Below are 26041 nucleotides of genomic sequence, written 5' to 3' on the forward strand. Positions count from 1 at the left end.
ATGGGGCGAGAGCAGGAACTGATCCAGGCTGTGAAGAATGGGGACATACCTGGTGTGCAGAAGCTGGTGGCCAAGATCAAAGCATCCAAGACCAGTGAGTATCTGGGTGCAGGGCTGCTGGGATTCTTCCTTCCTCTGGGCATCACTGCATGTCCCAAGCCACAAGCTGTGTCCACAGGTTCTGTGCAGGGCTCATTCTGAACATCTGAGCTGGGGTGCTAGTGCAGACTTTGAACCCCCATGGGAGAGTTATGCTGTGGTTAGAGGCGTGAATGCAGCCTGTGTTGATGAATGACTGAGCTGTAAACGATCCTCCCAGCAGAGCTCGGGTTCCCTTTGGGCTCAGGGCCAGGGGCCCTGAAGTGTGGGCACTGAGCAGGGAAGGGCAAAGGGAAACAAATAGCAGGGGAGACCATGAAGCTGCTTGGGGGGATGTGGTACAAAAGGTCTTTAGCAATTGCCACTTACTTTGTATTTATCTTGTGAAAAATTATCATCCAAGCCAGTCGACTGGAACCAATTGTAAAACCTTGAATTTCAGTCTGGTAATGTTTAACCCTTCAGCAGTCCTGATTTCTTTCATGTATGCTTGGAAAGGCCAGCTGCAAGCAGGCTCAAAGCAAATGGCAAGCTTGACCAATGTTAGGTGTTTGATGGGCCAATGGCCCACCTCCCATCGGTGTTGTGAAGGTCATGGGGGCCCTGGTGTCTTGAAAGTACCTGACAAGTCACACTGGAAACGGAGGGTGTAAAAGGTGGAAGAGCAGACCTAGTGCTACAGAACTTGCAGAAGGCTGAGCTTCATGAGCAGGTACTCCGGTCACTGCTTGCAAGTTGCAGAGAGAAGCAAACTGGAAAAAGTAAACAAAAGGGTGCTTGTCTGCGGGGTGTGAGCAGGGGGAGCTGCACAGCTCCTGTGTGGGATGTGGGAGCCACTCTGGGCAAGGATTGGCCAGAGAATCCCCTGTCCCATGCTTACAGCCTGCAGGGATGACTGACTGGGAAGTTAGAACAGGCAAAACAGATCTAGAATTAGCTCCCTACAGCAAAGTGTTCATATAATCTCCCAAAGAGCCCGTCTGGCTATGGCTGTCATCCAGGCTGTGCCTTGTGGGAGGGTCTCAGGGGTCTCTGCAGGAAAACTTGAGGGAAAAACTGGAGGGAGTGGGGAGAAGCAGCCAGGAGTAAAAGCTCTCATTCTTAATCGGTGCAGCTCAGAGCAGAGAGGCTGGTGCTGAGAAACATGAATTAGGCTGAGGATTTTAGATGTGAGATGGGGATAAAATCCCCAGGATTGGCTCCTAGAAGGCTTTGGCTAGTGCCAAAGCTTTATAAATCTATGTGGGCTGCTGTTTCCCACTGGAGCCAGCCCTGAGCCTGCTTTTATCACAGAGGAGGCTGGGTGCCCCTTTGGGTGACAGGATCAGGTGCCTTTGCCTCTGCTCAGTGCTCAGGATCTGTACCTGTTTGGGGCTGCAGCCTGTGTAGGGCAGATCTTAGGGCTGGAGCAAGATGGACTTGCTCGTGCAGAAGGCCTGAAAGCCGCTCCAAGGCAGTAAATAATGTCAGCAGATGCAACCTGGGTCCCCCAAGCTGGTGTCCTGTGGCCAGGCAGCATAATGCGGGCAGGCATGGGGCCCCCACAGCTTTCCTTGCCTGTGTGCCGGGGGTGGACCTCCAATACCTCTCTCCCTGTTAAAGCCTGTCTGTGTTTTCTCTGGCGTCTTCCCTCCCTCCAGCCATGGGACACCCACGTGAATTGAGTGCATTGAAATCCCCCATTGAAGCAGCGTCAGCAGGTCCTTCGCTATGCTTATGTTCATGTTACTCATTTATAAGGCGGGGGAGCAAAAAGCCCAGGCCATGGCAAGGCACTGTCTGCAAGCCCTGAGCCACTGCATGGGGGGCAGCCGCTGCCAATCCCTTATGCTTCCCTCTGCCTCCTTCTGCCCATGCCATGTGAGTGGAGCGTTTGTTGCTCGTTAAAGTGCCTTTTCCATATGACAGACCGAGATGCTGATTTTTTTTTTTTTTTTTTTTTTTTTTTTTTTTTTTTTTAAATCCCTCTAAGAGTCCTTCTGCTGTCTTAATGGATTCAGAGTGCCGTCACTGTGATTAGCCCTCCGGGACTTCCTGTGCCTAAAAAAGTCACCGCACATAAGCAAGAATCAAGTGCCAGTCCCGGCAGCGGGAACTTCAGGGACACATTGTTTAATATTCACCGTGTGCAGCCCTCATCCCCAAGCAAGCGCCGCTGTGCAAGTGGGTCACAGCACCTATTATTGTAAGGCTGCTGGGGGTGTGGAGGAGGGAGGGGCAGAGAGAAAGTTTGAGTTGGGAGGATTAGAGTCAGCATGGGCAGATATCCTGCCTGCAGGAAGGGGCCGTGGGGATGATGCCATAGTCACTCATAGCTGGAAGGAGAGAGTCTGCTCCCACTGCCCTGGCTGTGCTTTGTTGAATTTCCCCTGAGCAGCAGTAGAAACATCCCTCTTTTTAATTTCTTTCTCTCTCTTTCTCCCCTCCCCTCCCCGTCTCAGCACTGCAGAGTTTAATTGAAATTGTTAAACGACCCGTCACAGCTTTGGCCTTTCTCCCTGGCGATCAATCACATTCCTGCCTGGCTGTGCTCACTAACAATGCAACAGAACCAGGGAGGCTGTGCAGGGTGGTAGAAGTCCCTGGGAAGGGGCAAAGGGGACCTGCAGACCCCATCCCAGCTCATTGCAGCCATGGCGGGGTGAAGGCAGTGGGGACAGCTGCTGGTGGGGGGGTGGGGAGACTTGTCCGAGGAGTGAGCCTTAATGCCTTGGAGGTAGCCTGGGACTGGAGGTGCTGTGGAAGAGAACAGGAGCTGGACTCACTGTTTGCCTTTCTTAAGGGAGTGGTGAAGCTTTTTGTTTAAATGTGCATGAAGTGCAAAGAAAGTGCAACAGCTGAGCAAACTTGTGCTAAACTCAAGGATAGAGGGCCTTCTTGCTGGGCTTTCACCCAGTGCTGTGGAAGGGCTGGTTGGCCTCAGCCTGCTGCTGACCCCTCTTCAGCAGTGGCACTGAGGCTTTTGGAACTCCCAGACCTCAGATATATCAAGAGCAGGGCATAGGTGCCTGGGATTTGGATCCGTCTGGGCTGTGACCTAACAAGCTGTTAAATGCAAGTAAAGCTCCTAATGGGAAGCCTTGGCTTTATCCCCTAGTGTAGCTTGGTGCTTCTTACTGATGGCAGCATGGGACACAGCGTTTTTTTTTTGTTGGTTTTTTTTTTGTTTGTTTTTCCCAGTGCCAGTCCTTGGATGCTGCTGTCACCTATCTGGCTGAGGAGAGGGGTGATGCTGAATGGGCTCTGCTGGCTGCAAGTCTGCAACAGGCAGATGTGGGATAATTTGCTCCCTCCCCCTTAAATTTCCTGCTAATCTCTAGTAGCTGTATCAGCTTAAGCTCCAAAGCACGAGGTTTAATATTTCTCCTGCTATTTGTTAGCCTTTGCTACTGATGCTTGGTGTCCCCATTCTCACCAAAACACCTGCCCTCCCTCTGAGTCCAGCAGGACTTTCTCCTTGTCTCAATGGCAGCAGTTCCCATGGTTGTGTGCAGGGGAAAAAGTCACTGCTTTTGCCAATCCAGGAGTTACTTTGTGGTGATGTGGATATGCCTTTGCACCAGCTGATGAGCCCAGCTCACTATCCCCATCATGGTGTCCTGCAGGGAGGACTGTCCTGTTTGTGGCTGCTCTGGGGGGAGCTTTGGTAGTCCATCTGTGGGGAAGAGCAGGAGCCTGCCTTGGTCAGCATCGTTATCATTTCAGACTCTGTCATATCCAACTGGTGATGGCAAAAGGACAGTTGGGCAACTTTCCTGTTGTGATTCTGTACTGAACATCACAGCTTGCTGGATCCAGCTCAGCCATCAAGCCAGCATGCAGCCCTCATTGTGTTTCTCAAAGCCTAGGTTTCCAGGATAAGTTCCTAAGCATCCTTGGCATGGTCCTTTCTTCCTATTCATGTGTGCTGTAGATCTGACAGGCTGGACCAGTTGGGTGCAGGCTTGGAAAGCTTGCAGTGTGCTCCAGGGCCACTGTGAATGGTGCCATAGAGCTCTGCTGAACCAGGAAAAGCTCTTCATCCCATTGAGAGCCAGCCCAGAGTGAGGAGAGGCACTGTGCCCTGGAGAGCCTGGCTGGCAGTGGCCCTGCACTGGGAAGCTCACTGCCTGCAGCCTGCTGAAACGTGCTTCCAGCCAGCCCACAGTGGGTGGAAGGGAGAGAAGGAGGCTTCAAAGGCTCCTGCAAGCATGGCTGCCTTCCTGCTTCAGGGATTGTGGCGAGACTGCAGTGCACAGCACAGGAGGGCTCCTTTCCCCATCCCACAGCTTCTGGTCTCTCTTGGGGGGTCTCCTCCAGCAGTCATGTGCCAGCCTGCTCTGTGCTCTGTGTTTTTTTGTTTTTTTTTCTTTTGCTATTTTTCTTCTTTCATGAGTGAAATAGTAGGAAGAAGAAAAAAAGTATTAAGTGTGGAGAATATCCATAAGGATATCTTAAGGGATGTGCAGGGAGCTGCTCTGGGGCATTGCTTGCCTCCACCTTTGTGCAGCCTGGGGACTGGCCCATCTCTTATGGGAATCGGAAGCAGGTTCAGAGCAATCCCAGGCACAGCATGCAGGAAGCTGAGGTTCAGAGCAGGAGAGGGATTTCTGCCACTCTGGCACCTTGTGGTGATTCAGCCCTGGACTTGGGGCTCTGCTTCCATCTTACAAGAGCTGCAGAGGCTGTTTCAGTTGCTTGGCTCAGAAGTGTGGCATGATTTGGATGTTAATAACTTAAAAACAGGCAGTCAGGGAAGCTCTTAGCAGCCCAGGACAACGTGTGCTTGGCTGCTGGAGGAGTGCAGGCTGTAATATAGACAGTGCTCCCTAGGGCAGGGTAACAGATGCAGCAAGGATGTTGCTGGCACTCGTGTCCTATCTTCTGTTTGTCAGACTGGGACATGTCACTGTACAAGAAAGACAGGGAGCTGTTGGAGAGGGTCCAGAGGAGGGCCGCTAGGATGATCAGGGGACTGGAGCACCTCCCCTATGAGGGCAGGCTGAGGGAGCTGGGCTTGTTCAGCCTGGAGTAAAGAAGGCTGTGGGGTGACCTCATTGCAGCCTTTCTATACCTAAAGGGAGCCTACAGAGGGGAGGGGAATCAACTCTTTGAAAGGGTTGATATGTGTAGGATGAGGGGAAATGGTTTTAAGTTGAGGGAGGAGAGATTTAGGTCGGACATCAGGAGGAAATTCTTTACCCAGAGTGGTGAGGTACTGGAACAGGCTGCCCAGAGAGGTTGTGGATGCCCCGTCCTTGGAGGTGTTCAAGGCCAGGTTGGATGGGGCCCTGGGCAGCCTGGTTTAGCATTAAACGTGGAGGTTGATGGCCCTGCATGTGGCAGGGGAGTTGGAGGTTCATGATCCTTGATGTCCTTCCAACCCTGGCCATTCTGTGATTCTGTGATATGCTGTGGGGTAGAGGGGTCCCTGCAAGGAAGTGGCACATGGTGGATAGAGTTGATCTGAGTAGCAGCAAACTGTGCATTGTCATCTTCTAACTCAGGAGCATTTGAGCCTCCCCAGTCTGCCCATAGCACTGAAAGGGAGCAGGCTGTTCTGGGACTGCTCTTATTTGCCAGCCCAGGGCAGAGGGGACAGGACTTGGCAATGCCCAAGCACTGCACATGGCTGGCACATGTTGGGAGCCACCTCTCATACACACCTCATTCTCTGTCACGTGCTTGGACATTGCCTCGCATGTACCTGGGCTGCTGGCTTTCTGCCACCCAGAGAGAAGCTGATTCTGTATTAAAAGCTCTGACATCCTCTTTGTGAGGCTGAAGATTTGAGTCTGCAACCTAGAAAAGCCACTCAAAGTGTATTCTGCACCATGGGCATTGGCACCTTTGGAGCAAGGGCAAGACTGTCCCTGAAGACAGAACCATGCTCACCTCCTGTCAGCTTTCCTGGGCTGAGGGTCAGATCTTTTCTCCAGGACAAGGAGAGCTACTGAATTCCAGCAGCAATTGACAGCATCTCTTGAGGAAGATGGTTTCCAGCTGCCTGAGAGTGAATGGTAGCAACCGGGGAAGGCCAGGAAGAGTTAAAGAGGTGCTTGGTGCTGTGTGTGTGTGTGCATGCACGCGCCCTGCTTTGTTTTTAAAAGCGCTTTGGCTGGCCTGGCCCTATGCCAGTCTCAGGGCTGCCACTGGCAAAATGCAACTTTGGTGAAGAAGTATGAAAGGGCAGAAACTAAATAACAGTAAACCACCTTTTCTGGCTCCTGCAGCAGGCAGGGGGTGGGGAGCTGAAGGGTGGGAGCTGCAAACTTGCTGTTTCCCCCGCACTGTGCCTCAAGTTCCCCCAAAATCACACCCTGGCTGTAGAGGCTAGGATCTGCCTGAACCTTTGGCTGCAACATTGCCAGGATTTGCCAAGGTGTCCCGATGAGTCACAGACCTGTCTGGAGATGCCCAACCTGCTTGGAAATGGCTCTGCTGAAGTGATCTTTACCCTGCTGGGGAGGGGCCGGATGTCCTCACCCATCCCTCACTGCTGTGAAATGCCCAGGGCTGCAGCACTCTGCGTGCAGGGTGGATGCACGGTCACTACAAGCTGTTTGCAGTCTGTAAGTGAGAGAAGCTGGAGCAGCAGATCAGTACTGCTTCAATGGCAAGATAAGGGAGCAGGGCAAACCTGCAAGCATGGCAGATACACGGCTCCTGCAGCTTCCCAAACCTGGTGCAACATGTTTGGGTGTGCTTCTGCAAACCCCTGCCAGTGCTGGCGCAGCTTCTCCACAAGGTCCCAGCCAAATGTGGGAAGACAGCACGTGTTCCCCTTGCTGTGCTCAGGAGCAGTCAGCGTGAGCCAACCCCACTGGCGGCTGTGCCATGAGCTGTGAAATCTCCTGGGATTTCGTAATACTGCCCTTCACCATGAGCACTGCTGGTGATGGCAGTTGCATAACACACCTTGGTGTTTCTGCCTCTGTGTGCAGGAACTCTGCAGTACAGACCTCGTGATCTGTGAGGAGGTGGCCATGTGTATGCTGGCAGTGAGGATAGCGTGGGGTGGCTCGAGCTTTCCATTTTGCAGATGCCTCTTGTCCCCTTGGAGCATTGGTCTCAAAGTCTCCCCCAGCTCCTGTCCTTGCTCTCTTTCCCTTCTCCCCTCCAGCAGCCCAGCTCAGGTGTTAGTCTTATCCTTTGACAAGGATGGGTGTAGATAAGGGCATTTTCAGGCTAGGGCTGAATTGGGTAAAGCACCTGTAGGGAGAGCATGGACTGGGAAACCTCTGGACCTTTTCCCACCTTTTCAGGGCCTCTCCACTACCACCCCAAATGGCACGGGCTCAAATGGCACGGGCTGGGGCACTCTATGCTGCAGTAAGGCCACATGAGCACCGCTTGCCTCACCTGCCTCTGTGTCGAGTCCTTTGCAGTGGCTAATGATTGCCTTTGAGGGGGTATATGGTGCTCAGACAGCATGGTGAGGCAGAGGGATTGCTCTGGGAGCAAGCCCATGGTACACTGGTTGGCCTGAAATACCACAGGTTTGATTTTGTTTGAACTGGTGTGATGGGAAGAGCTGCTCCTGTCTTCCTCAGATAAGCTCCCAGTTATTCTATCAGTTTTAAAAAAAGGGAAAATATACCTCCTTGCAGTGGAAGAGGCAGTGGGGTACTGGGAAGTCAGCAACATCCCTGCAGCTGGCAGCGATCTGAGCTGCCCCAGATGTTTCCTTGTTAGTGAAGCCATGTCCCAGAGCAGCACTGAGCTCTGGCCAAGCGAGGAGGTGTGGTGACACTGTGCTTATTTGCAGCCTAGCTCTGTGGCACAGGCACGTGTCTCAATACCTTGGCAGAGTGATTGTAGTAACATCCCTGGGGCTGTGCTGCTCTGATGGCATTTTTATCTTCCTGTGAAAGTGCAAGGAGTGTGCGGTTCATTTGCCTTAACCAAGGCTGGTGAAATGTGGCCATTCAAAGCTCAGCAGCCTCTGGACCCCTTTGAGGGATCCCCAAACTTGCCCAGTCCCAGGGAGGAACTCTGCTACCTATTGCATTCCCCTGAGGTGGTGCTCTCCAATATGGTATCTGTGCCTATGGTTATATTTAGCAGTGTGCTGGACTGAATGTGACCCTGATGTGGGTGGGGGGGTTTCCAGCTCTGCCCCCTGCAAGTTATGGCTCTGTACCATACCACTGCACCCTGCTGTGAATCCTAAGGGCTTTTTGTCTCCAAATTCATGCTGAATGCAATCCTGGATGTTTTCCTGGCTAGAATGTATATCAGCTCTGTGGTGAAGAGGGTAAGCTGGTTCTATGTGGTGCCTTTTCCTGTGAAAATGAGCTAGTGTGACCCTTTTTTCCCCTTCACACTCCCTCTTTCTCCTCCCCACTCCCTCTGGGGGATGCTGCGAGGCAGCAGGTGGAGTTTCTGTGCTCAGCTCCCAAGTCCTGCCTTTGCCGCCAACTCAGGCTTGCCAGGGCCGTTCCTAACACGTACCCGGTGTGCTGGGAAGGCATAAACAGATCAGGTTCCCGGCAGGGGTCCAGGGACCAGGCAGGTCTTGGCATGTGGCCCAGCACTGTGCAGTTGTGTTGAGCTGTGGGAAGCACCAAGGGAGAGTGACGGAACTGAGGGGACAATCCTTGATCCTGCTGTAGGTCGGCCCTTATGCAGTATGTAGTGGGAGACAGGGCTGCTCTGTGTTATCCTAGTCCCCAGCTGGTTCTGAGCATCTGCCAGCAGTCTCTGGAACAGCCATGGGGCCATGAACCTGGGCTGGGCAATGTGAGGAACCCATGGACCCTGAGCAGCTGTGGTACAGGGGATCAGGAATGTGGGGCCTGGAATAACTCAGCAGCCGCTGAGGCCCACGGCAGGGTGGTTGCAATGCCCCTGATGTATGTTCTCGTTCTGTCATGGGGGCAGGAAGGTGCCTGTCCTAAAACATATGGCATGTGGGGACCTACAGCTTGTTGTAGGTACCACAGCCCTGTGACACAGTGAGGCAATTGTTTTACCTGTCCTGTGGCAGGGATAAGGAGAGCAAAAAGGTATCCTTCTCTCAGGCTGCTCGTTCCAGACTGGGAGAACCTTTGCCTGTGCCAGCAGGGACAGATTTGTCCTTTCTCCTTCCTGTTGTGACCTCACACGAGGGGATGGCACACACAAGCAAGGAGGGATAAGTGTCCCCTGTACCCAAGCCTTTCCTGACTTGCCCTTCCATTGTCTGAGATGAGGTTTGCAGAGTGATCCCTACCAATCCATGTTGTCCCTCGCTGTGTGGGAATGCGGAGCTGCCACTGTTTCATAAGATCCCATTGCTCTGTCCCAACACAGATGCTATCACCAGCTGCAGCAGTGACACTTGCAGGAGCTAGGGCTAAGTGTTGCTCGTCTGACGTCCCTGGGTGTGGTGGAGGCTGGAGCCATGTGTCAGCTCTGTCCTGGAGGGAAGAAAAAGTTTTGCTGGAGCTGCTTAAGGTGGCTGTGGGAAGCAGAGAGCCTCTTCTTTGGTCTTGGCCACACTGGAGAGGCAGCATCCCTCGCCAGAAGAGGGAATCTTTGTCTCATGAAGATGGAAAGCTGATCCCCTGAAAGCATCTGCTGTCTTCCTCATGCCCTGCCCAGCCAAGGGTGTGCATTCCAGAAGAGCTGCCCGTGTGTTAATGAGTGGGGCTGGCTGACAGCAGCACCTGCTCACAGGTCAGAGTTTAGAAAAGGCATCTGCAAGGTATTTTTAAACACTTGTGACTTCACACCCCATCCGCATAGCCATGAGCTGGGAACAGCAGTTTGAGGTTCTGCAGTTCTCAGCTGCAGACAGTTTATTAACTGTGGGGTGGGAGCTGGTGGAAGGGGAAAATTCAGTTTGAGACCACTACAGCGTTGGGGCAGAGCCTTTATTCAGAGTGGTGACTTAACCCACGGCCTTTCTGGGTGACCTTGAGTGAATGGCTTCACCTCCTGGTTCCTCCCCTCCCATCCTGTGTATGCCTTGCCCAGATTAGAATACATCCAGGGTGGGGACAGTGGCTCCATCTACCCTGGCAGCTCCTGACAGCCATTTCCCTGGGGCTAAAGGGTGAGGAAGTCACTCGATTTCCAGCCACTGCTACGTGCTTTGAGGACCGGCTCTACTGGGCAGAGCAAGTTCCTAATGTCAGCTGCCATGTGCAGGGGACAGCAGAGTCTCTGTGGGTTCTGAACTGGGATAGATGGGGACAGAGCACCTTAGGCAGCATCAGCCTGGTACCCCAGCCTCAGTCTGGCCCTGCTATCTCCAGGAGTTGCACAGTTTACTGTGGCTGGAGGTCTGGATCCTTGCTTCAATCCCTTGAACTCACAGGTTTTTGTTGGCCACTCTTGATTGCTCTACATTTTATCTGGGGCTGTCATTAGAACTGTGAAATAGTTACATGCTCCTTTGGAGTGTCAAAGCCTGCCAGGTGTAGGTGGGTTGCTGTGTCCCTGCGTGCCCTCCCTAATTAACTGTTGCTCAGCAAATCTGGACTCACTGACCTGCCTTAATCCTGTGCAGGGCAAGCCCTCCAGCTGCTCTTCCTGGCATTTGCTTGGCATGTCTGGCACCAAGCCTGAGGGGCTCATGGCCATGGGCATGTGGTAGCCTTGGACAGGGCACATGGAGGCACCCCAAGAAGGGGGTTGCCCCATGCAGGGCTGCCTGGTGCTATTATTGGGGTTGTTCTCCTTGCTCTGGCTCCTTTTGTATTCACAAGCACATTACTTGCATGGTCCCCACATCCTGCTTCCGCCCTTTCTTCCCACTGAATGTGTGTCTGTCAGATTATTTTTTCCCTAATGCTATACTTTGCAATTTTCCCAAGTTGAATTTGCCTGCTGCCTTCCTGATCTCTTTAAAGCCCTTTGTATGATTGCTGTCCTCAATGATCAGTTCAGCATTCTCTACAGATTACAATTTATCATTTACTTGGCATTACATTACTGAAAAAGCTGAAGGTGTTGCTGCAGCCCCTTTGTCTGGGCATGCAGGAGGACTGACAGTCCTTTCCCTGGCTTCCTTCAGAGTTCCTACTGGACCAGCTGATCAGGAGCCAAAGCACATTGTTAATGCCAGAGTAAATATTTTGCTGGTGCCTGCATCCTGCGGCCCCATAAGTGATCTCAGCCCCATGGCATTTCCACTGTGTCACCTCTGGCACAGGTGGTGCTCACCTCTGTCCTTCCCAGGGTAGCTGCAGAAGCCACACTTGGCTGCTGCCCCCCCCCGCTATCGCCCCATCTCTTCCTGCTGCAGAAGGTGTACTGTCCTTTCGGAAGGATGGGGGAAATGGAAAAGACTCCACCTCTTCCCTCTGCAAATACAGCTCCTCTGAATTCACATCCTGCAGAGCGAAATAGCAAGATCCCAGCCGGGACCGTGACTTCACTTCCTGGTAATGTGTTTCTCCAGCCAGCTGGAAAAGGAGCTTCCATATCTCTGAATGAGCTGCCTGGCTTCCCCCACCCAAAGTCTTTAGCAGATGTTTCCAGCCTGATGGGCTGGGGAATGTGGAGTGAAGATTTCAGCTTCATGGGAAGGGGAGCTCACACTTGGTTGCAGCACATCGGGAGATGAGCTGTGGGGCTGTGGGCACCTTGGTGCTTAGGGGGAATGGTCATGTGCTGGTGCAAACCCCAAGATAGCAGAAGGAGATGGAGTGAACCCCTCCATCTTACTGAAGTCTTTCTGGGTCATGAAACCTGCAGCAGGAGCATGTGGTTTGCTCCTCAAGGAAAAGGGTGACTCCAGACATGTCTTTCCAAAGGGATTATTTTTCGTTACTTCCTCTCCTTGGTGCTAGCACCATTCGTGTCCTCTGAGATCATGAAATCTTGGGAGTAGAGAGGCAAGAGCTGCACGTTCTCACAGAGCTGCACAGATGGGGACAGGGCTTCCGACTTTGCTTTTTTCCTTTCATTGTTCTGGGAATGTTTGCTTTGAACAAAGCTGCTTTGAAGCTGCTTGTTTTTTTCCTGCTTTGCTTAGGGGGAACAGCAAGGGGGAAATTGGGGTATGACCAGAGGTCCCTGCAGATGACGGGCTGTGCAGTGTGGGGGTGCTGCTCCTGCTGTTTCCGACTTCTTTAAAATACTTAATTGTTGGATTTTCCCTGTGAAATACTAAATAAGGGAGCAGTCTCCCAGGTGACACCATGATCCTGCTGTCATGCTCCCATGCACCTGTTTTTGCCCATCAGTATCTATGGGTCCCCCATAGCAAACTATGGAGGAAGGCAGAAACTTTGGGCCTCTTCTGTCTGCTCAGAAAAGGGACTTCAGCTCCTTCAGTTCCTTCAGTGCAGCCTTAGTACAAGGGTGCCCAGGGGGCTTATTCCAGCTAGATCTGGGGTTGAAACTGGGAGCAGTGCATGTTTATACTGGGTACTGTGCAGCCTGCAAGGCTGGGTCTGGTGCACCTTACACCTGGGTTTGGATGGCATCTCCCAGGATAACTTGGGGGTTTCTTCCTGTCAGGGGAGCTGAATCCAGCACTGGGCTTGGTGTTCGGCGTGCAGGCTGGTGTCTGGGATTGGGAGGCTTTGCCCTCACATAGCTTCTGTCCCAAGCTTGCTGGATGGCTTTGGCTGAACTTCTTCATCTGTGGTCGAGTTCCTTTCCTGTCAAAGTGAGCAAATCCCTTCCTACCTGCTAGGAAATAGTGCTTTAAATAGCAGGTCTATGCTGGGCAGCTGTGTCAGGAGGAGCTGGTTTGGGTGGCCATGGCAGACATGCCTGTGGATGGATGGATGGCAGGAAGGGGATAATTTCTGCAGAGGAGAGATAGGTGGATGTCACCTCTTCATGCCACAGTTCCGTGAGAGATATAAGGTCTATCCTGATACCCAGCCAAACCCAAACAAGATGAGCCTCTCCTTCCCTGCAAGCAACCAACAAATGGTTCAATGCTCCAGAGGGACCATGTCTATCTCCACAGTGGTGCTTGAGGAAACAGCAGGTGTCCCCACAGGGATGAGATGAAACGTATGAGTGACTCATGGAGCCCAGTGTGCTGGCACAGGGAGTTGGGCAAGGGTAAGTCTGACTCCACGCAGCCAGTGCCTGGCAAGTGTCCCAGGAGGTTAAATACGGATTTGCACCAGGCTGGCTGCCAGTGGTGCTGAAAGGTACCCACCCTTGCAGACTGCCCTCTTGGGTGTCCCCATGTCACACAGTGCAGCCCCATGGAGGCAATCCAGTCCCATGGGGAAACAGAGGCATGGGGCAGCAACTCCCCCTGCCAGGTGCCTTAGAGCCAGCTCCCTCCACACCAGTGAGGCAGGGCTGGAAACTGCTGTGACCAGGAGTCCAAGTTTGAGAAGCAGTGCATTCCCACAGCTGGGGTGGAGCAATCAGCTATTAGGGTTGTGGCACCATATCTGAGTGCAGCCTTTGCCATGACCACATCATGAGTAGCATGTGGACCCTGTATGTCTAAGCAATTTGCTGGAGCTCTCTGGAGGTGTTTCCTGCCTGCTGCTTGGGAGCAAGATGCTGCACAGAAGTTTGCTTCCTTCCCTCAAGGACTTGCTCAGCCCTGGTCAGTGCTGCCAAGTCCCATCCTGCCTGGGAAGGAGCAGGTGAGTGCATAGGGTATGGGATGGAGTCAGCAGGACCCCTAGGGGGAGCACGGGGATGAGTATGGAGGATGTGTCTAGGGTTAACCTTTGGGAAGTGCAAAGTAGACTTTTTCCCTGAAATTCTCTCTAGCAGGGCTTTCTGCATTTCAATATCAGTTCTCTGCTTTGGTGGCCTTGGTCCAGATTAATCCTTCGTGGAGGTGAGCATATGCCCAGCAGCATGTTGGCCAGGCCTGTGAGTACTCCAGCCCCGGTGTAGTCCCAAAGAAGGTGATGATGCATCTGGGAAGGATCCAGCTGCCACATTGCAGTGTTGAGGTTGGATTGGTCCTGCTCAGTTTTAACCCATCCTCACATTGAGCAAATTGTCTTTTTGGGATTGCTTTGACTGGCTCCCATGTGCCATACACGCAATTTTGGACAGGGTAGACAGGGTGGGGCTGGCAGAAGCTGCCTTGTTGTGCTACATACGTTTTCCCCTGCCAGGCTGATCTCCATCACTCTGCTCTTCTCTTTGCCTGTGCAAAGCCCCCAGGGTTTCTGCCTTTTCAGGCATGCTTGTACTCAGTGGGTATCTCCATCCATTGCACTCTTTCAGCACTGCCCACCTAGCTAAGCTCTGGAGCTCCTGCCCATGCACACAGTGAGGATCTCTTTGCAGGAGCTCTGTAGGTCTGTAGAATTGCTGCTTGGCTGATGATGGAGATCCCATCCCAATCTTAGTCGTGGCAAGTAGTCACAAGTCCTTCAGCAGCAGCTACTCAAAGTCCGTTCATATATGTGTAATGAGCAAAGGTTTACATAGAGTAAACTTAGAAATAAATCCAAAAAAATAGCACAACCAAAGACAATGCCACGTTTGGTCAGAATAAGAACCAGTTAACATCTTCATGGATAAAACTTTCTTCTCTGAAAGAGTGGTCAGGCGCTGGAATGAGCTGCCCAGGAATGGGGTTGGGTCACATCGCTGGACGTGTTCAAGAACCTTTTAAGGGCGGTTCTAAGGGACATGATTTAGTGGGGAAATAGTGGTGGATGATGGTCCTGGAGGTCTTTTCCAATCTCCGTGATTCTGTGAATAATTAGGCTGTTTACAGAACATTCTAAGTGGCAGGAATGCATGCACCATTACTTGGCTTCCTTTTAATCATACATTTGGATGATGAATGGGTGCCTTCCCGTTTTCAGCCCTGTTTTCTGGCAGAAGGGCTGCACATCTCCCAGTCTGCTCGGCTGCAAGGAAGGAGGCTCCTTCCCTAGAACCCCATCTCATTTCAGTGTGGCTTGAGCTGGTTCAGCCCGATCTGAAGCCCAGTTGTCAGACTTCGATTTTTCATAGGGAACAGCACAGAAATCTTTCAAAGCATTTAAAATCAGCTCATCAGTGATAGCTCTGCCTGGAAAGGCAGATGAGTGGCTTCATTTCTTGTCCCCTGCATACCTTTTCCTTTCTTTCCCGTTTTACTTAGCACATGAATTCCAGAGCTGTTAATCCTCTGCCAGCCCCTCATGGAGAATACAGTCCTCTCTGTGTGGGAGAAAGGAATTCATTCGAATTGAGGGAAGGAGTGGGGAGCAGGGACACGTGCTGGGACCAGGGTGGGGTGAACATCTTCTGTTGCTCTGTAGCCCTGAAAAGGGGGGAGGGAGGGGCAGGTGGTGGAATGGCTGCAGTGGCACAATCCTGGCATTCATGGCCAGATGCTTCAGCCTCTGACTGCACCATAAAAATGCCATTTGTGTGGGCTTGGGGCCTGGCCTTAGCAGGCAACAACAGCGACTGGGGGTGAAATGGCCCTGCTCAGCACTACTGGGGCACTGCTGCTTATAAAGGGGAGGGAAGCACTATCCCACACGGAGTGGTAGGAGTTGCAGGGTCCAACCTATCCAGGGTCCTGGGGGTGCACAGAGAAGGACAGGGGGCAGGAAGGACAGAGGGGAATGGATCTGAGTTAGAGTGGGCTCAGGATGGTGGAGGGAGGGTTCATGAAGGTGAATTGTGGAGGTGAATGTGGAGCAAGAGAGAGAGACGTTGCAGAGATGGGGCAGGCAGTGGTCTGCATGCTGGGAGGTGAGTTTCTTGTGGGATGTGGGTCCTCGTGGGTGTCCTGTTCAGCTGCAGGGGCTCTGCTTCTCACCTTGACTGTCATCACTTGTCTCTGTAGAGCTCCTGGGATCTGCCAAGCGCCTGAATGTGAACTATCAGGATGCAGATGGGTGAGTACTCCCTGCCCCATGAGGCTGCTGGTTGCCTCGGCACTTCCAGAGAGGAGGGGAAAGGTTTGCTTGGGGTAGCTCTCTCTTCAATGCCCTCTTGCTTCTGGGTGGGTATTGTGAAGTTTTCAAAGTTAACCGCTGAGCCTTGAAAATGCAACAATATCTCAAGACAGTGCTACTTTATGGAGCCAGTGCAAGCCCTACAGGGGCAGACAAAACATGTGGATCTGAGCTCTTCTGCATCCCTTCCTGTAGGACTGGGGCTGAAACAAGTTCAAGGTGTCCTGAGTGTTGGGTAGCATACTGAGGAGCACTGTCCAGCCAGCCACAGAACATGCACATGCTTGTGTGCATGTTTAACATCCCAAGAGCAAAATCCCTTTATGTAGGGGGGTTAAAGAAAGAAGAGATGTGGTTGCTAAGTGACCGCAGCATATTTGTGCAGCTCATCACTTCCAAAATCCAAGCACTTAATAAGCTGGGTTCTAAGAGTTAAGGAAACCACAGAGGCCAATAAAATAAATAAGCACATTATTCTTATTGAATTAACTCTGACCCATAAATTATTAGCATTGGTTTAAGTATTGTTGTACCTAATTTCTGTTTTCTTTTCGAGGACTCTGTAGGAGGAAGTGTCAGTGCTAGTAGGTCTACAGGGGGTTGGAAATGTGCAGCGTGACCGTCTTAAAATAATAGTATATAGATGGAGCTTAATAGGAAAAAAAAAATCTAATAGTAAAAGGAGGTCTAATTCTGATAAGGCATAGGGCTCATGTTCAGGCAGATCCAGGAGGGCTGCTGGTGCATAAAGGGTCCCTGTTGAAGCACCACATGTGGTGTTTGGTTTATAAGAAGCCCCTGCAGGGATGGCCAGGGGGATTTCCTCCCAACCATACCCTTGTTTTGGGGTAGAGGTTTCAGTGTGGCTGTGTTGGAGGAGGAAGCAGCCCTTTGCTGTGGTCAGCAAATCCCTCCTCATTTAAAGTTCCCTCAATGGAGTAAGGACCTCGTATTTTGGCAGTAGCCCTGCAGGTGACAGCACAGGGGGAGCATGCTGGGCAAATAGACTCCTTTCACAGCCCTGAGACACAGAGCATATTAATTGCTGGCAGCCTTTCCTGCTGTGCCATGGGCTCCTGGCATCACTGCTGGCATGTGCAAGACAGAACAGGAACAGCACAGGGGTATTTACCTCCACTTTGCTATGGGGAAACTGAGGCACTGGCTGACATTGAGCTGTGTTTGGAGCAGTCAAAAGGGACATAGCCATGAACCACCTAGTGACCGGCCCAACCCTCAGCCCGTGTCCCTGTGCAAAGTGGGGCTATCAGAACAGCATGGGAGGAACTGAGCCCTGCCTTGTGCTATAGGTTCTCAGCACTGCACCATGCAGCCTTGGGTGGCAGCCTGGACCTCATCTCACTGCTGCTGGAGGCACAGGCCACTGTGGACATCAAGGACAGCAACGGTAAGGGGTGACCTCATGCCCTCTCCCTGCGGCAGCCAGCCTAGCCCTCTGAGCCATATCAGACGCTGAGCTGCCCTCTGCCTTGCTGAGCCCCATTTCCCCCAGGGATGCGCCCCCTGCACTACGCAGCCTGGCAGGGACGCGTGGAGCCAGTGCGGGTGCTGCTGCGTGCTGCCGCCTCTGTCAATATGGCCTCACTGGATGGGCAGATTCCACTGCACCTTTCAGCACAGTATGGCCACTACGAGGTGGTAAGTGGGAATTGGAGCCAGCGACGGCCATATACCTCAGCTGGATCTGTCCTTGTGGGTGGGTGTGATGCAGGAGCAGGGCGATGCTGAGTCCCCACATTGCTCCCCTGTAGTCGGAGATGCTTCTGCAGCACCAGTCCAACCCCTGTCTCATCAACAAGGCGAAGAAAACCCCCCTGGACTTGGCCTGCGAGTTTGGGCGACTGAAGGTGAGCACTCTGCCATGAACTCCACAGCCTGGCGGGCAGCACTCACCTCTTCTTGTGGCTAGGCAACACCAGGTCCTGAAGCTTTGAGCTGCTGCCTTTGCTCCCAGCCTCACAGCAAGGCAGCAACAGACTGACAGAGAACCTGGGTCTCCATGTTTCTGAGAGCTCAAACCTTCCCCCCACCCATTGTGGCTTTGCTCTCATTTAAGGACAGGCTGAGCCTGCTGATCCCCACCAGCCTGCAGGGCCCAGCTCCATTCAGCTGCTCAAAGTCCCAGCTCAGTTTGTGTGGACAGAGAGCCTCCCTATGACTCAGGAGACCCCAGCTGAGCCAGTGTGGTGGGGTTGGGCTGGTGTGTGGCCAGCCAGACTGTCCCATGCCCCATTGGGGTGGGGTACATGGGGATATTTCCATTTTTGGAGTATCTGTAATATCTGCAGCTATAAACAGGGCAGTAAAAATAACTCGTCTGTGCCTTTGGGTTGCCTTGAGATGCTGAGAGTCACTCCAGGCTTGGGGAGATGTGTTTTTTCGGGCTTGATCTGAAAAGCCTGATTATGGGAAGACTATTTCTGGCTGTGGTGACTTTCTGCAGCCCCTCCCAATACAGTGGTCGCAGCCAAGCTCTGTCCAGGCACAGCCAAGACCTAAGGCTATGGGATGGATGGAAGTGATAAGGAGCACAGAGCCAGCCCTGAAGAAAGCAAGTGCAAGTGCCTTGTTGTGACTGGGTCACCTGCACCTCACTGCTCACCCTGTGCCTATGCAGGTGGCCCAACTGCTACTGAACAGCCATCTGTGCGTTGCCCTCCTGGAGGGGCAGTCAAAAGACACGACCGACCCCAACTACACCACCCCACTGCACCTGGCAGCCAAGAATGGGCACAAGGAGATCATCAGGTAACCCCCACACAGCCCTGGCATTGCTCAGTGCCAAAAACCGTCATGACTTTGGTCTTGCATCCTCCTAAACTCATGTCCCTGTTACAGGCACTGGTGCCTCATTCCCAAAGCCTCAGCAGTGCAGAGGGTTGTCCCCTTCCCATTGCAAAGAGCTGATCCCCTGGCCCCTGTTCCTGTGTCCTCCTGTTCATGCCTTTTCCTCCTTGCTACCAGGCAGCTGCTGAAGGCTGGAATTGAGATCAATAAGCAGACAAAGACGGGCACAGCCTTGCATGAGGCCGCGCTCTATGGCAAAACAGAGGTGGTGCGGTTGCTGCTGGAGGTGAGCACAACGGGGACAGGACTGCACTTGTGGACAAACCCATGAGGCTTGATCACCTTCTCCCTCTCATGCCCTTCCTCTCCCCATCCCCTGCCAGGTGGCTGCTGCTGCAGACTCTGGCACTAAATGTATCCCTCCTTGGGCAGGGCGGTGTTGACGTGAACATCAGGAACACCTACAACCAGACAGCACTGGACATTGTCAACCAGTTTACCACTTCACATGCCAGCAAAGACATAAAGCAGCTGCTGAGAGGTGAGATGGGACTTGCCTGTGGCCAGGGCCTGCCTGGCACTGAGAGGAACATCTTCCTAATGGAACTTGCCTGTTGCTCTTACTCTCCCAGTAGTCTTAAACCAGCCTGTGTGCAAGTGTCAGTAGCTGAGTCTCATCACATGTGCTCCCATTCTCCTTGTGGGTGATCCCCAGTGATCAAGCAAGCCCTACCTGCAGTATTAATGTTCTCTCTTCACTCTTTTTTTCTCCTCCTGCCTTTCCCAATCCACTCCCTTGCCCTGCTGTGCGCTGACACCTTCCTTTGTTTTTCTGTCTCTTGCTCAGAGGCATCAGGAATCCTGAAGGTACGAGCTTTGAAGGATTTTTGGAACCTCCATGACCCAACTGCTCTCAATGTCCGGGCAGGAGACGTCATTACGGTGAGACTGCTCCCGACTCCCTGCCCCCCATCTCCACCACTACCCACAGTACCAGCCCCATCCTCCTCTCCCTACATCAGGTCCTGGAGCAGCATCCGGATGGGCGATGGAAGGGACACATCCATGACATTCAGAAAGGCACTGATCGCATTGGGTACTTCCCCCCCTCCATTGCTGAAGTCATCAGCAAGCGAACAGGTCAGTGACCACCCTGGGTCTGTTGTCTCCCATGTGAAACCATCTCACCCTTCCCAGCACCTCCCATAGACAAGTCCCTGCAGCCCTGGCTAGCTAGGTGGCAGGGAAAGAGAGGATTCTGGTGGACACAGGAGGCTGTGTGACTGGTGTGGTAGAAATCTGGGGTTTGAGACTGAGATGTGCCCCCTTGCTGTCTCCTACACAAACTCTGACCATGCATGTTTTGTCTTTGAATGCAGGCATGATCCTCCCCCGCATGGCGTCCACACACCAGCACCAGGGCACTCCTGGGGCCCCCACGGCACTCCCTGACTGCAGCCCTCCACAGCTGCAGCATCTCCCCAGCGAGTGTCCACAGCAGGCAGCCCCAGCATCCTATGGCCACCTCACCCTAACCTGGACGGCCCCAGGCCCTGACAGCTCAGGTCAGGGATGCAGCTGCGGAGGGAGAATGACTGCGGACCTTTCTCTGCCCCCAGCCCTGTCTGCGTGGGGGACTTTGGGATACTCTCTCCTTCCACATCCTCACAGGGAAGCAGCTAGACAAGAGGGAGCAACTGTAGAGAAAGGGAGCTTAGGGGAGTCCATAGAGCAGCCTCCTGGTGTCTTCAGTCAGACTGCGCTCTCATGTCCCTTTTGTGTGTCCCACGCCAGCCCAGGTCACCCTGTCTGTGCTGTGTGTGCCAGGAGGGACTGTTGCATGATGTGTGGCTGGAGGGACCTTGGGGGGGGCTGGATTTTGCTGTTGTCATTGTGCTGTCACAGCTGACAGCCTTCCCTCCTATCCTTGAGCAGCAGGAGACAGGAACAGCGTGGGCAGTGAGGGCAGCATTGGCAGCATCCGCAGTGCAGGCAGTGGACAGAGCACTGAGGGTACCAACGGGCAAAACACCAACATCATCATTGAGAACACCAGGGTAGGTACCAGCCCCTGCTGTCCCCATGCTGTTCCCCACAGTTAACCCAGGCTGAATCAGGATGACGATGTAGTCCAGCGCTTCCCTTGTAATCCCCTGCAACCTCTTGGCAAAGCAGGGACTGACAAAGCTGAGCATCCTTTATCAAAATGTATTTGCTGCTGTGGGGAAAAAAACAGTGGGACTAGAGCTCCCAGAAATAAGGCCCTTCTGGAGGGATGTTTTTCCTCCACTCGCTCTTCCTCTCCCTCAGCCGCTGCCCTCCACTGGTGATGACCTCCAGCAACAGATTTTGGGATCAGAGCCACGCAATGAACAGATTACTTCCATGACAGGTGAGGGATGTCTCAAAACCATGGGGCCTTAGGGACAGCAGTGCCCTGTCCTTGGGGCTGTGTGCTGCCCAGGTCCTGTGTGACTCTCTCCTCTCCCCTGTCCTCTCTGCCAGGGCCCCCAGGCCACCAGACCCCTAGCAGCTGCACCCCTGGAGACAAAGTCTTTTCACACCAGTTTCTGCGACCTGAGCAGCTCCTTGAGGGGAAGGTAATTAGGCCAGGCAGCATCTGGTATGCAGGGTGGGAGGACCATGTCTGGGGCTCTCTGCCCAGCTCTTGCTGCACTGGGGAGATGGAGCTAAGTTTTGGGAATGCTGGGAACGAGTGGGTCTTGCTCAAGGAGGTCCTGTTGTCGTGCTCCAACCAACCCATGCAGCTATCGTCACAGGCTTCTCTTTGCCTTGTCCTCTCCCCAGGATGCAGAAGCCATTTACAACTGGCTGAGTGAGTTCCAGCTGGAGTCATACACTGTCAACTTCCTCAACGCTGGCTACGATGTCCCCACCATCAGTCGAATGACACCAGAGGTAAGGCAAGTCCTTCCCTGCAGGCTTGCACCCCTTGTCCTGCTGGCTGTAGGTGCTCGCTGCTCCATGCTTTCCATGCTGCTGCTAACTGTTGCCACACTCTGCTTGTGTTAGGACCTGACGGCCATCGGTGTGACCAAACCAGGCCACAGGAAGAAGATCTCCAGTGAGATTGGGCAGCTCAGTATCACCGAGTGGCTGCCCAACTATATTCCGGTGAGTCCCTGGCGTCAGGGCTTTGGTCCTCTTTTCTCAGAGCTGCCTTTCCCCAGGACAGGATGGGGGAGCTATAAGAAAATGAACACTGAAACTGCCTGCATTAATTCAGTCAGAGAGAGATCCCGAGAAAGCAGCCTCCCAGACAGGAACAGGGAGAAGGTGGGTGAAAGCACTGCCCATCCCTTGATGCTTATGGCAGCATCTCTGTGCTCTTCACAGGCTGATCTGATGGATTGGCTCAGTGCCATTGGTTTGCCGCAATACCACAAAAAATTGGTAAACAACGGCTATGACTCCATCACCATTGTCACAGACCTGACATGGGAGGATTTGCAAGAGATTGGCATCAACAAGCTGGGTGAGTCCTTGCTGCATCATAGGGGTAGCCCAGGGCAGCTGAGTCTCCTGGCCAGGTCCTCATGTCCTGACCTCGCATGGGGTGGGCAGTGCAGGCATGTCCTGTACACCTGCAAAGGGGAGTTCCTGGTCATCCCCAAGGACTACCTTGGGCAGACTGGAGTCAGGCTGTGCTTGTTGGCATTGGTTTATCTCCTCTCATAGGCAGGCTCTGGATAACCTGAAGGCCTTTGCCCCAGTTGGTGGTATGACCTTGGCTGTTCTCAGCCAAAAAACAAAGGCCTTCGAGGGAAGGAGCCAACCTAACATCCCTTTCCTCTTGAAACTCTCTCCCAGGCCACCAGAAGAAGATCATGTTGGCTGTAAAGAAGCTCAGAGACCTCCGCAAAAGCCTCAGCCAAACAGAAGCGACACTGACAAGACATAAAGTCCCTGGTGCCCTGGACATTGTCACTATTGAGTCACTGGAGAATGGGGAGTGCCAGTCCCCAAATACACCCAAAATGACAACGTTCCAGGACAGCGAGCTCAGCTACGAGCTCCAGACAGCCATGTCCAACAGCTGCCATGAGACGCTCAGCATCAAAAACAGCCAGGGAATGTCACGGAGCCAGGAGAGCATTGGGGTGCGGTCCCGGGGCTCGGGGCACTCACAGGACAATGTACCGTGCCGGCACCTCTCCAGTCCCTCTCAGGAGAGCCTGGGCAGCGGGGAGAGCAGCAGCAGCAGCAGCGGGCAGTCCTGCATGCCACCTCACAGCAAGGAAAACCTGGCCAGCCTGCCGAGACAGCCTAGCCCGGAGCCCTATGGGAAGCTCACCTCCCCTGAGGGGCTGAATGGCTTCGCTAATTGCAGTGGGGGCAGCCCTCTCAAGGAGAGGAACCTGCCTGAAGGCACAGATCAGTATGCCCGGCTGACAGCTCAGAAAGGTGCTGGCCATGTGGGGACACTGATGGTCACTCCCAGCACTCCTCCCCAGACTCCCAGCAAGGCAACAGCTCCATATGTCTTCATGTACCCACATGTCTCCTTGAAATCCCCAAGAACCCCTTCCAGCCAGGGAGCAGAGCAGCCTAAGACCTCTGCACACTCCTACCCCTCCTCTGGGCAGAAAAGCAGTCTGCAGACATCAGCCCCAAAAGCTTTCTCGTACCTGCACAGTCAATGTAGCCCTGCTGAGCTGCTCAAAGCTGCCACAACCCCAAATGCCTGGCAGACAGGGGAGCAGCACAAGGGGGGCGAAGGCTCCAAGAACAAGAAGCGCTCACACAGCCTGAACCGCTATGCACTGTCGGATGGAGAGCCTGAGGAGGAGGAGGGGATGCCCACCAGCACGCTGGGCTCCTATGCCACCCTGACGCGGCGGCCAGGCCGCAGCCAGATGCCACGGGCTTGCCTGCAGACAGAGGCCAAGGTGACCCGCAGCCAGTCCTTTGCCATCCGGGCCAAGCGCAAGGGCCCCCCGCCGCCGCCTCCTAAGCGTCTCAGTTCTGTCTCTAGCACTCCCACCACCGAAGCGGACAATGAACAGCCTCCTAACCCTGAGCGACAGCCTTCTGTACCCCGGGATGTGGCTGACACAGGTGCCAGCCCCAGTGACAGCGGCTGCAGCAGGACAGTGAGGAGCCTGGTGGCCGCACTGGAGGAAACACCAGGGCTGAATCCACCCAAACCTCTCCTAGCCCCGAAACCACTGCATGTGGCTCAGGACTCTCTCTCCAAGGCTGCTGTGGATGATAAGTCCCACAACAGTTCTGATCCCAGTGGCACTGTGCTCTCTGATTCTGGCTGGGACTCATTTGATAGCAGCAAGCCAAGGAGACGGACACTGAGTGAGCCCAGTACTCCCATGTCAGAGGCTGTGCAGGGTAGGCAGGAGGATGCCTGCTCAGATGCAGAAGAAGAGGCCAAGCCAGAGGTCTCTTCATCCTCCCAGAACAGTTCCAGTGAGTGCATCCCCTTTGCAGAAGAAGGCAACTTAACTATCAAGCAGCGACCAAAGCCTGCTGGGCAACCTAAGGCTGACACTGCAGTGCAAGGCACAGAGCCCAGTTCCCAGCCTGCGGAGTCCCTGTGCTCTGATGGGAAGGAGACGGCTGTGTCCACTGCCACCAGGGAGCTGCCCATGCTGGAGTTCAACCTCACTGAGTCAGACACGGTGAAGCGCCGACCCCGCTTCAAGGAGCGGGAGCCGCTGCAGGCAGTGCTGAAGGCATTCAGCATGGCAGGGCAGGCTGAGGTGGGGGCCAGCTCTGCACCCCAGTATGCCCAGGCCCAGGCTGTAAGCATCGTGGGCCCCACCACACAGGGGCCAGCACCACTGGCTGGACTGGCTGGAGATGCTTTTGACGATGACAGCGTGGAGTTCAGGATTGCTGAGATAGAGAAGAGCATCTTGTCACTGGAGAAAGGGATTAAGAAGGCACCAAGCCCCATCAAAGCTCCCAGCCCCACAGAACTGCTCAACACTACTGTGGTGAGGATGCCTGCTCCAGGTATGGGGATCTGTGGGGAGGCCTCTAGGGTTGTGGCAGGGTCTGAGGCTCTCTTCTACCATGGCTGGCTCGATGTGGCATTCCCAACCAGCCCAGTGAGGGGGACCTGTGCCACCTCATGCCATGAGGCTTTTTCTCTTGCAGACATCCCTGCCAAGCACACTTCAGTGGCATCCACAAAGCTGGTGTTCTCTGGGCCCAAGACCATCTACCAGCAGGTCCTGCAGCCCTCCCGCCATACTGTCGCTCCCTGGGCAGCCACTGAGTCAGTGCCAGATGTGATCGGGTCCCTGGCTGGCCCCAGCCCGCTGACACTGGAGGCAAGCAGCAAGGTGTTTGTAAAGCCCTTGGCCTCTGCCCCAGGGGCTGCCCTGGTCCAGCAGCGGCTGGAGCACACCAGCATCACCACATTGCAGGCAGCTGAGAAGAAGATCACAGTGGAGGAGGTGCAGAGGTGAGGTGGCTTTGGGGGAGAAGATGCTGGGGTGAGACCCCTGGGAATGGTACTGGGGAGCCAGGCATAGGGCTGGGGGCCTCCAGCCCTACAGGCAGCAGCTGGTGCCCAGGCAGCCCCAGGACTGTGTGCAGGCTGCAGCACACAGATAACACATGCCTGTGACACACTCAGTCAAGCATGCTGAGGTCTGGCTGTGCCTGGGAGGATCCAGTCCATCCTGGCTGCCTCTGCCCCATTTGCACTTTGAGCCTTCAGGCTGTGTTCTAACCACCTCTCCCTTCCCTTCACAGCCCCCTCAGGGCCACGCACTCAGCCAAGAACATCCTGGAGGACATCAGCAATATGTTTGATGATCTGGCCGACCAGTTGGATGCAATGCTGGACTGAGGCTTGTTCCCTGTTTCCCTTTCCCGCCTCTGTCTGCTCTGTCAGCCTGATGGGGGAAGAACGGATCAGCGCCAAGTGGTGCCTTTAGGTCCCTCCAGCTGCCCCCTCCCTGCACTTTGCAACACCGCTGGGGATGTGGATTGCCCTCCTCACCCCTCATGTCACTGAGAGCTGCCTGGCCTCATGTCACCACTGCTGCACAACTGCAGGCTGCTTTCTGAGAGAAAGTCGGGCATTTTCCTTTGGACTGACAGAAAGAGGAGAGCCCAGGAGGGCTGTGCTCCTGGAGGCCGTGGAGGAGTCCTTGCTCCCTTGCACAGAGCTGAGGAACCTCCACAAGGGACCTTTCTCTTTCCTCACTGCACTGAGTCCTGCTTCTTATTATTTATCCCCTGCCAACAGTGTGTCAAAAGAAAGACCTTCCTGGGCAACTGCCATGGAGCTGGCTACCACGCAGAGCCTTGCCTGACAGCAGCTGAAAGAAGAC

At 53.8% G+C, this 26041-nt stretch overlaps 1 protein-coding gene across 1 annotated transcript; it reads left to right on the plus strand.

The window, feature by feature from the left end:
- CASKIN2 (CASK interacting protein 2) lies at positions 1-25554 on the plus strand (the record flags this gene model as incomplete). Its single annotated transcript, XM_079544211.1, has 20 exons — positions 1-94; positions 15800-15851; positions 17222-17319; positions 17425-17570; positions 17684-17779; positions 18550-18680; positions 18897-19005; positions 19152-19260; positions 19567-19661; positions 19742-19859; positions 20099-20284; positions 20655-20776; positions 21030-21111; positions 21225-21319; positions 21528-21638; positions 21753-21854; positions 22077-22215; positions 22551-24710; positions 24855-25164; positions 25458-25554. The coding sequence occupies 20 exons, from the start codon at positions 1-3 to the stop codon at positions 25552-25554; spliced, it is 4452 nt and encodes a 1483-aa protein (XP_079400337.1).
- Positions 25555-26041: the final 487 nt, after the last annotated feature.

This window comes from Tetrao urogallus (assembly GCF_951394365.1).
Source record: "Tetrao urogallus genome assembly, chromosome: 18".
Lineage (NCBI taxonomy): Eukaryota > Metazoa > Chordata > Aves > Galliformes > Phasianidae > Tetrao > Tetrao urogallus.